At 42.8% G+C, this 13,997-nt stretch overlaps 1 protein-coding gene across 1 annotated transcript in view; it reads right to left on the bottom strand.

The window, feature by feature from the left end:
- Positions 1-8,025, bottom strand: part of DNAH5 (dynein axonemal heavy chain 5) — a 223,620-nt gene extending 215,595 nt beyond the window's left edge. The window contains exons 1-2 of the mRNA XM_023532947.1: positions 7,857-8,025; positions 7,001-7,167 (exon numbers count right to left, since the gene is read on the bottom strand). Of these exons, the coding sequence (XP_023388715.1) occupies positions 7,001-7,167; positions 7,857-8,025 (336 nt within the window). The remainder of the gene's footprint in view (positions 1-7,000; positions 7,168-7,856) is intronic.
- Positions 8,026-13,997: the final 5,972 nt, after the last annotated feature.

Raw genomic sequence — 13,997 nt, 5'->3', positions numbered from 1 at the left:
TCTCTCTCTCTCTCTCTCTCTCTCTCTCTCTCGATTCACAGCAAATATAGCTGACCTCACTCAGCCTACATGCCATTTATAAGTGTTGAATTACAGAAACCGAGGGAAGCAGTTCTCCTACTTATTTCCATTTTGAACCATTTCTACAAAGTTAACCCAATTTCCTTGTCTTCAAAAAAGGAAAGCCTCCCTCTGCCTTCCATCATTTTCCTTTCGACCCACAGGGCCTGCTTCCTGGCTGCGAGAGGCAGCTCTGTGATGCTTCCTGGACCCTCCACACCTGGGCTTTAATTGGCTGGGAGAACCCCAGCTTAGCTTCTCCCGGCTCCTACTGTACTTGCCTTTTCTTTCCTCCCTCCCCTTTCATTTCCTGTCCCCAGGCGGAGGGCCACCGTTGCAGAGGGAGCAGGCACCTCCTTCCTGCACCAAGGGCTCTTCGGCACTGTGGTTTCTGGAAGGGAAGGCGCTCCAGGCTGCCTAATCCACGCACTGTGGTTTCTGGAAGGGAAGGCGATCCAGGCTGCCTAATCCACGCACGGCAGGAGCTGCAGTGAAGCCTTCCATTAGGTGACAGAGCCGCACTCTGTCCCAGAGCAAAGAGACAGCTCTCAAACAGGGAGACCCGCGCACACTGTCAGGCGTCCCAGAGACCAAGCTCTGGAATCTCGTCTGTTACTGCTCCCCATTCACTAACTCCCTTATCTGTCATTCTTTCCAAACAAATAAAGACCCTTTCTCTGCCTTTTTGCTACATGTGGAGGTTTCACCCAAGCCGACCCGAAACTCCCCAGAGGGGTGCCCCCATCACCATGACTCCCTCTGCCCCCAAGACTGCATCATCCGGATTCTAACCTAGAGTTGTTTTCTGCACACCAAATTTCTGGACCTGACCAAGACTCACTGGACCTTCACATGGCCGTATATTCTATCGTCCCCCAACCCCACAGTGGCCTTACTCTAAAATCAGGAATCTCAGTCTTGTAGAATTCCAAGGGCCCCCTCCGGCAGCAGCGGCCACATAATTCAAGTGGCTTTCGCCCATATGCTAAAAAGTATATATGTCGCCATTCATATTATATACGGCACATGGATGAAATTCCCCAACTTCCCTTATTCATCAGAATAAACCTGAGTGCTGAAAGCTGGCTGCTCACTGGAGTCCCCTGGGTGCTTTAAAACACGGATGCCTGCGCTCCGCCCTCGGCAGATTCTGACCCGTCTCGTGCAGAGCGAGGCCCCAGCACCGCTATTTCTCAGAAGCTCCCCCTGGCGATCGCGACATGCAGCCCAGCCTGAGAACGCTGCTCCCGAGGAAACCAGCGTGTGCCCTGCCCGCGACGGACGAGCCCTACCCGTGGTTCTCACACGAGGCAGGAACTTAACAGAGGAAGTCCAAGGGCATAAATTTTGGGTCTCTCCAACTCCAGACGTCTGTTTTGTTTTGTTTTTTCCTTGTTACTACAGTCGTGTAAAACGTGATAGAAAGAACAACTTTCAGCTCCAGACTCCACAGGGCCCGGAAGTGCTCTTCCCCACGGGGTCACGGAGCAGAGTGGCACCAAATGGCCATCCGACGGATATTTGTGGAATGGATGAATTTTGCACTCGGAGTCACATTCTCCCAGAGTCTGGCAAAGGCGTGGTTACCATGTGGGCATCTTGAACATTAACTCATTCAGGCTCAAGGGTACGTGTCTACTCCCATGGCAAACAGTACATGCCGACTCCCACTCCCCAGCTAAATCCCAGAGCCAGTCACCTCCCGACGCTCCCAGGATACTGCTTTGACCTTGCGTGTATGAAATGCGTTCACGGGGCCAAACACGTCTGGGCCTGACGAACAGAGGATAAACCGGTTTGGCAGTGTTGCCAGAGCATAGCAAAACAGACAGCCTTTCCGCAAAGACACCTGAGAGCGAAGGTTCTTTTCTGTCTTGGCCCTGAGCACGCCCACGGGAACCATGGCCGCCCCCCTGCAGGGTTGGTTCATCGGCAGGGGAAGGAGCTGCCCTCTCTCCCCTCCACCGTCTCTACCCCGACGACAATCACTGTTTAGCGAAACCTAGCAATCCGAAGTCCAATAGAAAACAGTCTTCTGTAGCATAAACACACAGTGCAAAACGTGAACACACACATCCGTGCAGCAGGGAGCCAGCCAGCTTCCATTTTAAAACCAGCTTGCGATGAGGTTTATTTAAATCAAGACGACTGTCATAAACCTTTCAAGCTTTTTTCCCTAAGAGTCGACAAAGTCAACAAGCAAAATTATATATTTCCGTTTAATTTTAGGGAAGGAAAGAAAAACAGAATCCGTAAGTCTGAAATTCATGTCCATTGTACACTTATAAGTTGGTATTACACATTCTTCATCTAGGAGAAAAGCAGAAAGAAGGCAGACATCATATCTGGACCATATTTTTGCAAATTAAGTCGGTGAATATATACAGAATTATTTCAAGTTTTTCATTGAAAAACATTTGTGTGTGTGATACAACAAAAAGGGTATAGGGCTTGATTTTTCTAAACCCACAGCTCCTTCCCCTGCTGATGGTACATTTGGTTGTTTCCTGCATGTATATTCTAGATAAAGTCAATTATTATAATAACCTAGTTATAATTTAGCATTGTCACAGTAATAGTTCCAGACTAAGGTTAAAGATATATTTATAGTTTTTAAGTGGAGTAGCTTTGGAATCTTTGCCATTGATTATCTGAGGTCACCAAATTATAATTTAATACTTTATCATATCAGTGCACTAAATAGAAAAATGCAGGCATTATTTACATAATATTCAGCGATGCTAAAGTAAGTCTGTTAAATATCATACTTCAGGGCAGTGAACAGGACCAGCATACTAAATATATAAATGAAACCTCTAAAAAACCTAACTTTTCCCCGAAAGGTAGCTTGTGCCAAGGAAGAAACTAATCCGTTAACTATACTCAAGATTTTATCATCGATTTTAATGTTTTACACTCGGTAGTAAAGAACGGGAAAATTTTTTAGACATGTGAAAAGTTTAATCAATTCAATTTACTGCAGAAACATAAATTAAAGTGTATTAGTATCGGGCTCTGTGTTAAGGGGGGCTATTTAAAAATGGAGAGGACGTCATCCATATCCTCCAGGAACTCCCCAACTAATGAGGGAAAGAGACACAGAGACAAACGCCATTTCACTACATGACATGACGAGGGCTGAGGAAGCACAAAGAAGGGGGCTCTCGCCTCCTCAGAGTGTCAGAGAGGCTTCTCAGAGGACAAGAAAAATAAACAATCCCATCGAAACCCGAGTAGAGGACATGAAGGTAGACAGCTCTCCAAAGAAAACACACAAAAAGATGCCCAACATCACTAATCCTCAGGTAAATGCAAATCAAAACCACAACGAGATACCACCTCACACCTGTCAGAATGGCTGTGATGAAAAAAAATCAACAAAAATATCAAGTACTGGCGAGGAGGTGGAGAAAACGGAACCTTTACGCACTGTTGGCGGCATTGCAAATTGGTGCAGCCACTTTGGAAAACAATATGGAGATTCCTCAAAAAACTAAAAATAGATCTACCATACGACCCAGCAATTCCACTTCTAGGGCTTTATCTGAAGAAACCCAAAAAACACTAATTTGAAAAGATACATACACCCCTATGTTCACTGCAGCATTATTTATAATAGCCGAGATATGAAAGCCACCTAGGTGCCAATGACGGAAGAACGGATAAAGAAGAAGTGGTGCACACATACAAGGGAATATTACTCATCCATAAGAAAATAATAAAATCCTGCCATTCGTGACAACACGGATGGAGAGGGCATTATGCAAAGTGAAATAAGTCAGAGAAAAGAAGACAAATATTGCATGATTTCACTTACAGGTGGAGTTTTATTAAAAATCAAAACAAAACAAAAACGGACTCATAGAAACGAAGAACAAACTGATGATTGCCAGGAGGGTGAAAAAGGTGAAGGGGACGATAGTCCATAACAGTGTGATAACTTTGCACAGTGACAGATGGTGGGTTACTAGACTTAGTGTGGTGAGCACATCGTAGGATACACAAATATCAAATCGCTACACAGTACATCTGAAACTAATTCTATTATATACCAACTATACTTTGTTTTTAAAAAAGAATGCATAGCGCTTGCAAGCAAACAAGTGTAGGGGCCTGGCTGGCAGACATCGACCGTGGGAAGGAGGCGTCGGGATCGTGGAGCTCGGGGAAGCAGAGGGTGGCTGGTGGCGCAGTGCTCAGAGAATGCAGAGGTAGCATCCCTGATGTTCTGTGGTGAGCAGGCTTCGAGACCAGACGGAATCATCTGGACTGTCGGGGATGCGGAAAAGATCCAGTGATCAGGCCCCAAGGAGGCAGGGAAACCATCATTCTCTTCCAGCGTTAATTGGCAGTGGAAGAGATTCTGAATCCCTCTCTCTGCATTTGCATAATAAAAAGCTGCTGAGCTGGGCCCTGTGCTAGGCAGGGTTTCATTCTTCAATGTGACTCCAGAGGCGCATCCTTGCATCTCCCTGTCTGTGACCTCGTTTCCAGGCCTATAGAATGTAGGCGATAGGGTATCCACAGACCCCAGAAAACTCACAGCCTAGACTCTGCCTTAATGATCTCTCATCACCAACAAAAGCTTACAATTCGCAGAGAATGCGAAGAGACTAAAGTGCCCTGAATGTGTTTTTTCCCTCAGGCAAGCATCGTCCCAAAAGATGCAGCGAGTATTTCTGTCAGTAGCTATAGCATGGGTGGCAATGTGCAGAAAAGCCTAAAGATGCAAACCCTTCTTTCTTTCAAATTCAAAATAGCAACATGTAGCCTCACGCGCCAGCCAAAAATTAGCAGACAAATATGTTTCTCACAAATTAATCAGAATATAACTTCGAACTTTTGTAGGCGATAATCCAAGACATGTGCAAGTACAGATGACAGCCACTTACTGTTAAAACTCGGGTGACGCTCTGCTTCCACAGCTGTCTCCTGCCGATCCTAAACATCGCCTCGATCTGCTCTGCTTCTGGACCCTTCCAGAATGATCTTCTAACTCCTAGGAGACCCACTCCGCATCCAACAGGCTTTCAAATGAAAAGTCCTCTAGAGGACCTAAAGTTCACATTTACATTTCTAATTTGCACGTATCATTCACCAGATACACAGAATAAAAATTAAAAGTGCCCCAAACTATTCAAGTGTTCCTCCTAGAGCCTCTTCCCTGAGCTTCTCCTGTGTTCCAAAGCCTTGGGTTGTTAGGGGAATACTGTTTATATGCTGTACAGTTTAAACATGCCTCTTAATCATGTTTGTCAACCAATGAAAGCATTTGAACGGTTCGGTTGCAACACAACTTCTGATGTTCGTTTAATTCTATACACTGCCCAACAATAAGCTGGGAGTCAATAGAGATATTTGACTAATTTCTTTGAACAGTGAGAAACTTTAAACCATATCAAAACAGAAAGCAGAGAAACCACAGCTCTGAATAAATTGCTCGAGAAATTCAGTCTTACTTTGTCTAAACAACTTTCTGTGCATGATTAACTGCCAGCATTGTGACTAATTGTGACTAATTGTCAGATAGGCTAATTGTGACCCAAAGGAGCCATTTTTTCCCCATAAAGAACAAGAAGCCTATTTCATATGCAAAAAGCAAATGAGGTCTATAAATTACTTATGCTCGCACAGTTAGTTGCACATACAAATAAACCAAGGTAATTTATTCTATGTGACTAAACACCTTGATCATCCTCACTGTGAAGTCGTGATGGGAAATCACAGCCAAGGTGATTTGAGATCTAGTTATTATGTACAATTTCTCTCATCGGGATGAATAAAAGGCAGGACGCCTAAAGTTGGGTTGTTTAATCTAGCAGTTAGTCCTTAGAATTCAAGGTTCAGGAACCCGAATCCAATCAAGTCATCCAAGGAGAATCAGGAAACAGGGAACTCATCCTGCCAATAGCCTGCTAGTCAACCTCACAAGAGACTGACTTGAAAGCCAGGATGCTAATTTGGTATCGACATCTTCTGCTAATTTGGATGTTAATGTGGTATCTAAACTTGGGAGAGTCATCCGATCAACAGCCAACACTAAGACGTGGCCTCTATGTGTAGGGTTAACAAAGAGACAACGATTAGACCAGAAGACAGTAAGTCCTCACTAAATGCCATCAGTAGGTTCTGCGACTTTAAGCAGAACGACATATGCCGAGATCAATTTCACCATAGGCTCACGGACATAAACAAGAGTCAAGTTCCCGCAACATCTCGTCAATGTTTTTACACAACGTCATTCAAGGATCTTCTGTATTATTTGGTAAGCAAAGAAGTTAAAGTTTGCTTATGGGATATTTTTTTAAATCAGCCTTTGGGTATTGATAAGCGTCTGTTTTCTGTTCGAATTATAAATCTAAACTAGAAGTCACTCTCCTCTGTGTGATTTTGAAAGGTCACCAGCAAACCGCAGGATTTTCCCATCATCCTTGCTCAGCCTCTCAGTACCAGTCCCAAGAATCTTCTGTCAACATCTGACTTCAGGACAGAGGTGCCGATTTATGATGTCCCTGCTCATCTTTCATTAGCACTTAATTTGGGTGCTTCCCTGATGGTCTTGAAGGTACCACTCTCATCCCATCAGCAGCCTGTTGATGTTATCTCTTGGGAAGAGTTTCTTTCTGGGAAGATTTGCACAGAGGGCTGATGGCATTCGTTTTGTGTTTGGTGGGCATAACCATGGCTACCTCAAGTCTTCCCAGTACACTGCAAAGTCTTCCAACCTCTGTGGCTGAATGCCAACCCTCTTTGGGCAATGCAGAGGCAGCAGGTGTCTTAAAGGATCCCCCTGAGGGTCCCAGACTTGAAGCAGGCTCCCTGAGAATTGTAGTTAAGCAGTGCCAGCAAGACTCAAGCCTGAACCCATGTCTGACCACCTGCCCCTCGAGTGCCTGCCTAAAATCAAATTGATTTCCAGCCGTTGGAGAAGAGCTATCACACGTTGCTCAGCAGGAGCCTCAGGAGGGGTTTCTGAGCGGCAGTTTCCACCAAGTGCCAGCTTCAGCTGACGAGACCCGTCCTCCAGGAACACAGTCTGGGAAGTCTCCAGCCCAACCTGTTGGACAGCACGCCCTTTCACGCTGAGCGCTGTGGCCATGCACAAACCTTAAATCGGACGGAACGGGAAAACGAGAGTGGACAACGGGCGTCCCGTAGGTAGGAGTCTTCATCCAAAAATTCAGGCCGAGTTTAAAGTTCCGCTTTCGTTCATTCATTTGACGAATGTTCGCCAGCGCCTTTTATGGACCCAGGCACTGTACTATGTACTAAGCATAGTGCAGCTAATTAAAAGGCACACTTAATCAAACATTTAAAAATTACAAGAAACATAATTATTTTGTGTAGCACCCAAAAAGTTAAATGCTGCCAATTAAGTTTAAATACAACATCAATTTTAAGATACATCCTGAATTCACAGATATTAAATTATGAAAAAATGTACATCTCAGAATCTAAGAAAAACCACTGTTCCCACCTTCACTGGGGGGACATATTAAATGAATAACATATAAATAACAACATAATTATAAATAAAATATAATTACAGATTGTGGAAAGTGCCATAAAAGAGAAAATAAGGTGCAGGCTTCACTTGGATCTGTGTTGAATTATTTCCATTTGATGCTTACATTCCAAAGTGTAAAGTTTCCTGAACTCAGCCCTGAGTAATAGAGAGTCATCTACTTTGCCATGCAGTGTCACAGAAAAGTGCAAGCGTTGGGGTCAGACAGACCTGGATAAAAACCCCAGCTCTGTCCTCCTCTAGTGGTGTGAGTCCAGGTCTTATCAGTTACCATCTTCAGGTCTTCCACAGATTTCCATCTCCAAGATGTCTTTCTGAAGCCCAGCTGAATCAAGCCCAGAGATCATCAGTTTAATGGCCTTGAAAACAGAGATGCAGGGGCAGCATACAAAGACGGCCAGGGAGGTCAGCGGGATGAGAAAATACCACATTTCATTCATTCTCAGTGGCACGCTTTTTTTTGGCTTTTTATCATCATGAGATTGGGTGCATCTGATAGTGCAGGTGCTCTTGTAACCGCTGTTGGTCAGCAATAATCATGACATAATTGTCACTGCCAGGGTTTGTGCAGACTCGGTTGTCACTGCGGATGGCATGACAGGGCCACTGCAGCAACTTGATATGTCAACAAGCCACGGAAGATCCATCTGAAGAAGGAATATGTGTCCTGGTTATTTTCTGAAAATCTGCCACTGACACCTTCTGGGAAGACCAGGAAAATGCCAACATCACAACTTACAGAATAGGTGACAGTGGACAGAAAGAAAATTCCAGAAGAATCAGACCCTGAATGTGAAGAAGTTTTAGAAATTTCTTAATCTCCTCATTGCACTTAATATTTGTACGGATGCGCAATTTTAATCTCTGTTTAAGTAGGTCTAAAATAGCTTCTCGATTCGAATAAAATTTGAAGAAAACGAGGCATCCTGGCTTAATTGACAGCTGTTTTTCTATCTTAGTGGTGAATGAAACAGTGGTGTGTCTTTTTATCTGATGATGGCTTAAATCAGATGAAATATAGTTTGAAGATATCTAACGATCTAAGCAAAGTCCTCGGAGAAGGTAAAATTTAAGTCGAGCTTTGAATAAGGGTAAGATTCAAATGAGAAAAGGCAGGGAATAACATATGAGGAAGACATCATGAGCAAAGCATGGAGGTGGGAATTCAGAAGAGAGCCTGTCTGGAGCTACGGTTGTGAAGAAACGCGATAGGTAATCTCTGAAAGGTATGTGGAGGCTGAACTACGGTGTCTGCCTGAGGTAGCTGGCCCTTGCGGGCATCAGGAAGTCATAGGAGAATAAACCGATCAAAGTCTTGTTCAGGAAAACTATGCTGCTCGTTGCATGCAGGAAAGGCTAGCGTGGAAAAGACAGAAGTCAGCATTCTGGGCGTGAGAAAATAAAGGATTTGATGGAGGAGTGGAAGCAGGGTCGCCCGAGCCAACCAAAAAAGAACGAACAAGCTAAATAAAAAGAGGCAGGTCCTCTTTTCCCATCCACCATTTTGCTACCCCGAAGCTACTCCTACACAGAATTCCTGGTTGATGGAAAAGTGGGAAGGGATAGATAGATGGAACTTGACAACTGGTGACGGAAGAGAAGACAGCTGTCAACGATGATTCCATTTTGTCAAGCTTGGGTGAAGTGAAGAATCATAATAACTCAGACAGGAATGGGGTAATCCAGCGAAAGCACATTTTGGAAACTAGATGACTAAAGAAATATAAATAAAGCTCTTGGTCTTCACTTTTCCTATCAGTCTTTTCATCTTGAAAACATGGAGGTCAGCATATGCGAGACCAAAAACATCCATTACCCTTTTCTTTATTCTATCGTAATTTAAAAATTCATCATAGAAAATACTCATAATAAAAAGAAAAGAAACAATAATATATCGATTCAATAATCACTTGAGCTGCCTCCCCTCAAAAAAAAAAAAAAATAGTTTTAAAACTTTCCAACGAAGCATGGTTTGTTGGTTTTGCCATCATTTCCATGAGTTAAAACTGTGGAGCAAAAGCTAAAAAAAAATGATGCATAAGTTTTCTGGAAGCCTCATCTGTCAAAATTCAAAAGAGAGGAAGAAGGAGAGGCAGGAGAAATCCCAAAGGAAGATACAGAAAGACGATGTATTTAGAGCAAATCACACACTAAACTGGAGAAGGAGGAAGGCTCGATGCCGAAAACACACAGGGTGCAGGCGTGATTATGGACGTAACTTTCAGGTGGAGCGTGTACGAGCTGTGCACGTTAGCACTGGGAGAGGGGTTTTCACAAGGAGAGAGTCGCAGGAAGCTCACTCTGACATCTCTTCTCATCCTCCTCCTGGTGACATTTCCACACTGTCCTGGTTTGGGGAAGCCACACTTCTGATCCTAGCTCACCTGTTCTGGTTGGCTATGTGACTTGGATAAACCACCAGCCACACAGGCTCCCTCTTCCCCATGAACTGCGTGAGGCTGGTGGCCAGACAACCCAGGCCTGGACAAAATGCACGGCCTGAGTGAGTGACCTTTGCCACGTAGATCCCAAGCACACGGCATGCTGAAAGTGATCGCAGCGTTATCTTAACATGAATTCTCCATGTACTCCTTTAACAAGGCATACGAAACACTGGAAAAATTATGTCACTGGAATCATCTAAAATGAGGTCGATTACTTAACACTGCAGCGCTATGACATTTTTGATAATTTTGTTCTCCCCATAGGATTTTTTTCCATTCTTGATACCTATATCTTAAACAATGATGTCCCCTGGACAACGATAATTATTCTTTGTGTTTAAAGTTGTACTGCCTTATAAAATTCTTCTCCCAAACCCAAACACAAAGCTCAGGGACTCTGAATGAGAATAAAAAAATCAGATTTTAGGGACAAACCACAAAGTTCACGACAATACGTCCTTCTAGCATCCTGCTTTGAGGCTGGCTGTTTAGCATGGTTATAATGTTTTATGTTGAACCCTTACAGGTTATGGTACCTAGCTTAGTTATCCTAGTCGTTCCTTATGTAGAACGAAAATCTCAGCAGATATCATACGCGACTGAGAAACATAACACTTCTTTAATCAGAATTATGTTTGTAGTTATCATCTGAAGGATACTCAACAACTAGAGAATGACCCTATGTCTTCATTCTTTCTTTCAGAAATTCAAGGTCCAAACAGATATATGACCAGTATTAGTCACAGACTGAAGAGAACCCTTCTTAACGTGCTCATTTTTGCTTTGCGAAAGCAGCAGACCTAACCGATCTTTCCCTTTGTTACCTCCTAGTTGCTATTGTCCCACTTCATACACGGGAATTTTAAGGCACGATCTCTCCCAAATATGAAGCAACAAAAACGCCAACTCTCACCCCTCTTTTTTGGCTCTGATTTAGTTAATCAGTTACTTATTGAGGAGTAAAATATATTTCATTGCATAAGTTGCTGCCTGCACGAGACCTTGTCCCTGGTCCTGAAGACCGCAAGGAGCAGTGAGTAACACTGAGCGAGCCCGCAGCTCGCTGCTGACTCCCCGATAGTCAGATCCAGGCTGTCGCATACAGGAACCCCAGACGACAGCAGCACAAATGAGGACCAGGACCCACGTTTCATCGGGGGATCATTTTGAGGGCTATAATCAGTTGTGCTTGTTTTTGTTAAACTAGGAAAGAAAAAAGTCGAGAGTTAGGTTCACCAGCAAACGTAAGCATTCTCACTTAACCCTGCATTTACTTCCTCTTTGCCTTTCTCTCGTGCTAAAATATCATGATATGGTAAACTCAAAATCCTGTTCCTTTCCTATGGAAACATTTAAAGACAAAAATGAACCAAATGCCATTCGGTACAATGTTAAGAATGATTAGTTAATTCACTCAAGAGGCATCTTCTAAAACCAACAGAGAATATCTCTAGCCAGGGGCTCTAAAATCATTCCGTCAGAAGCACATTAATCAGCCACCATGATAGAGAAACTCCCCAACCTATGAGATCTTCATTGTGCAAACCCCCATTTGTTATTATTTTTATCATATACACAAACCCCGGAAAACAACCAACACATATTCATGAACACCTAAGGTTAGCTTAGCACTCACACCCATGTTAAGGGGTCTGGTAATAAAACAAAAGGCACTGATTTGTGATGCAGAAAATTTTCTGATTACAAGAACGTGATCAGATACAGAAAATCTATTTATCTGAACCCAAGCAGTAATTCCTGGAAAGAATGTCTTGTCTCTCTTTGAAAAGCTTAAGGGTAGACTTGGGGAGACATCGATGAAGATGTTTCCAGCCGGAACCAAGAATAATTTGATCACCTCAGAAAGAGTACAGTTAGCAGAAGGCCAGAGGTCAAGGGGAGGCTCTGATGCTTTGCTTTTGGTGACCTCTAACCCCCACCAACACCACTGCAAACTCTTAGAGGTCAGGGGTGGATCTGTCAGTCACATCTGTATTTCTGGGTCTTTGTACTGCTCATTAAATGAATAAAGCAATCCCATTTATAACCTCATCCAGGAGCTAATCAGTTCTTTAAACCTCAAACTCGCAAATGAGTTGCTCTGCTACTAACAAAGCAAAATTTATATTGCCATGGAAGACAAAAATAATTTATTTACCTGTTGGTCTTTTCGATGTTTCGCCTTTCTTAAAGACCATAATATAACTTGTCATAATGTCATTAGCACCTACAGATTTCACAAGGCAATTCTCAAACAGTGCTGTTTCCTTCAATAGCAAAAATGGGAAATGGTCATTTCAGAGAGCAAACATAAACTCCATTACCACATAAACAATAAATCTGTTTTAATCCTAACAAAACTACATTATAGAATGCTATGCAGACCAAACGTTCCTTCAAAGCTTCTTAAAGGATGACTTTCGATGCTTACTTTTTATCAAAACAGGCATAACAACTTTCTTGATGGAGACAAAAGGACACTTCCTGATTTTTCATCTATTATTAACTCTGCCACTGAAAACAGTCAACATTGAGCTTTGTATTCAAAAGGAACCCCCAGGTAGATTCAAACATCCAAACGAGATGGTATAATTAATTACGCATAACAACTTTCGTTGATTGAAGTAAATTCTAAGTGAGGAACGCAAATGTACTTAGATATGAAAACATGAAAAGCAGGACAGGGCAAGGATACTGAAAATGTAGCATTTGCCTGGCGATTTAGTATTTGACATGAAAGTTAATCTGAACAATTATTTTCTTTGGACTGTTTTAACTTGTAGATATTATATCGTCGAAAATGTCGAAAGTTTCCTGTTTAATAGGAAACAAAGCAAAGAAAGACCTTAAGGATAAAATCTGGTGACATAATTCCTTTCCTTGGCGGTAAGAAAATTAATTCCATATTTTAGGTGTGATTTAAAAAGTTCTTAAGATTTTAACAAAACCTTTTAGTATAGCTCATTAATCTCACCAAAACAACCATTATGTCTATTGAGCTTCTCTGACACACCCAACACAATATCGTTCAAGTATAAGGTAGAAAGAGTTTATAATCTAGCAAAGGAGATAAAACTGCAAATTGTCAACAATAAAGTAAAGTATTAAGTTGTAAGCTTCTATCGAGGAAGATGGGAATTCAGGCTGTTACAGCTCATGAGTCAATGCACGTAAAATACACCCTCACTAGGCAATAAGGTTTAAAAGAAAAGAACTTTCCATAAAACTCAGTTTTTAAATTATTCTAAATCGTTTAAAGTAAGAGCAATAGCACACCTACACATTAAAGGGAAAGTTAAAAAGCTAAAAAAGTCTATACTATTTTCCTTTCATAATAGAAGAAAATAAAGGAAAGGTATATTCCTGTGGCAGGTGTTCTAAAATTGAGCTAGAGCAGGTCAGGGAAAAACAGTTTCCCTCTGCTTGGCCACGTTCATCCTCCTCCTTCCCCAATGCAAAGGGTTAAAGTTTGAATCTGCTCCAAGAGAAAATTCTAGAAGGACAATGTCTCCCTGCTCCCCAAGAAACCACCCCGCACTTGGATCACTGCCACTTCCTGAGGGAGAGCCACCCTCCTTCTACTCCAGTTCCTCTCATTCTCGCTCTCTCCCAACCTCCCCTTCTGCTTCAGCCTCCCTCCTTTCTCATCCTAAAGCCTGAAGGAAAATCGCCTCTCATCCGAACCTCACACGGACGTTCTCTTCCCGGTCATCACCTACTTTCTTGCCATTCTGAGCATCATTTTGACACAAGCTAGGGATGGCCCAGCAACACTGAGGCTAAGGCAGGCCGAGGGAGCACTGCTCAGTGAGCAAAGGTTTCCCTGCCAAACACTGGGAGGAAAAAAACACATGCTTGTTACATAATAATAACAAAGAACAGAAAACAAAAACGAAGGGGTTAATTCACTGAGTGAGGTAGAGCTATAGCAGAAAACCTATTGCTTTTCTAATCCGAAAAATACACAG

The sequence above is a fragment of the Pteropus vampyrus genome, unplaced genomic scaffold (assembly GCF_000151845.1).
Source record: "Pteropus vampyrus isolate Shadow unplaced genomic scaffold, Pvam_2.0 Scaffold94, whole genome shotgun sequence".
Classification (NCBI taxonomy): domain Eukaryota; kingdom Metazoa; phylum Chordata; class Mammalia; order Chiroptera; family Pteropodidae; genus Pteropus; species Pteropus vampyrus.
Note: the sequence above shows the minus strand (reverse complement) of the source record. Positions and strands in the feature narration are given on the sequence as shown.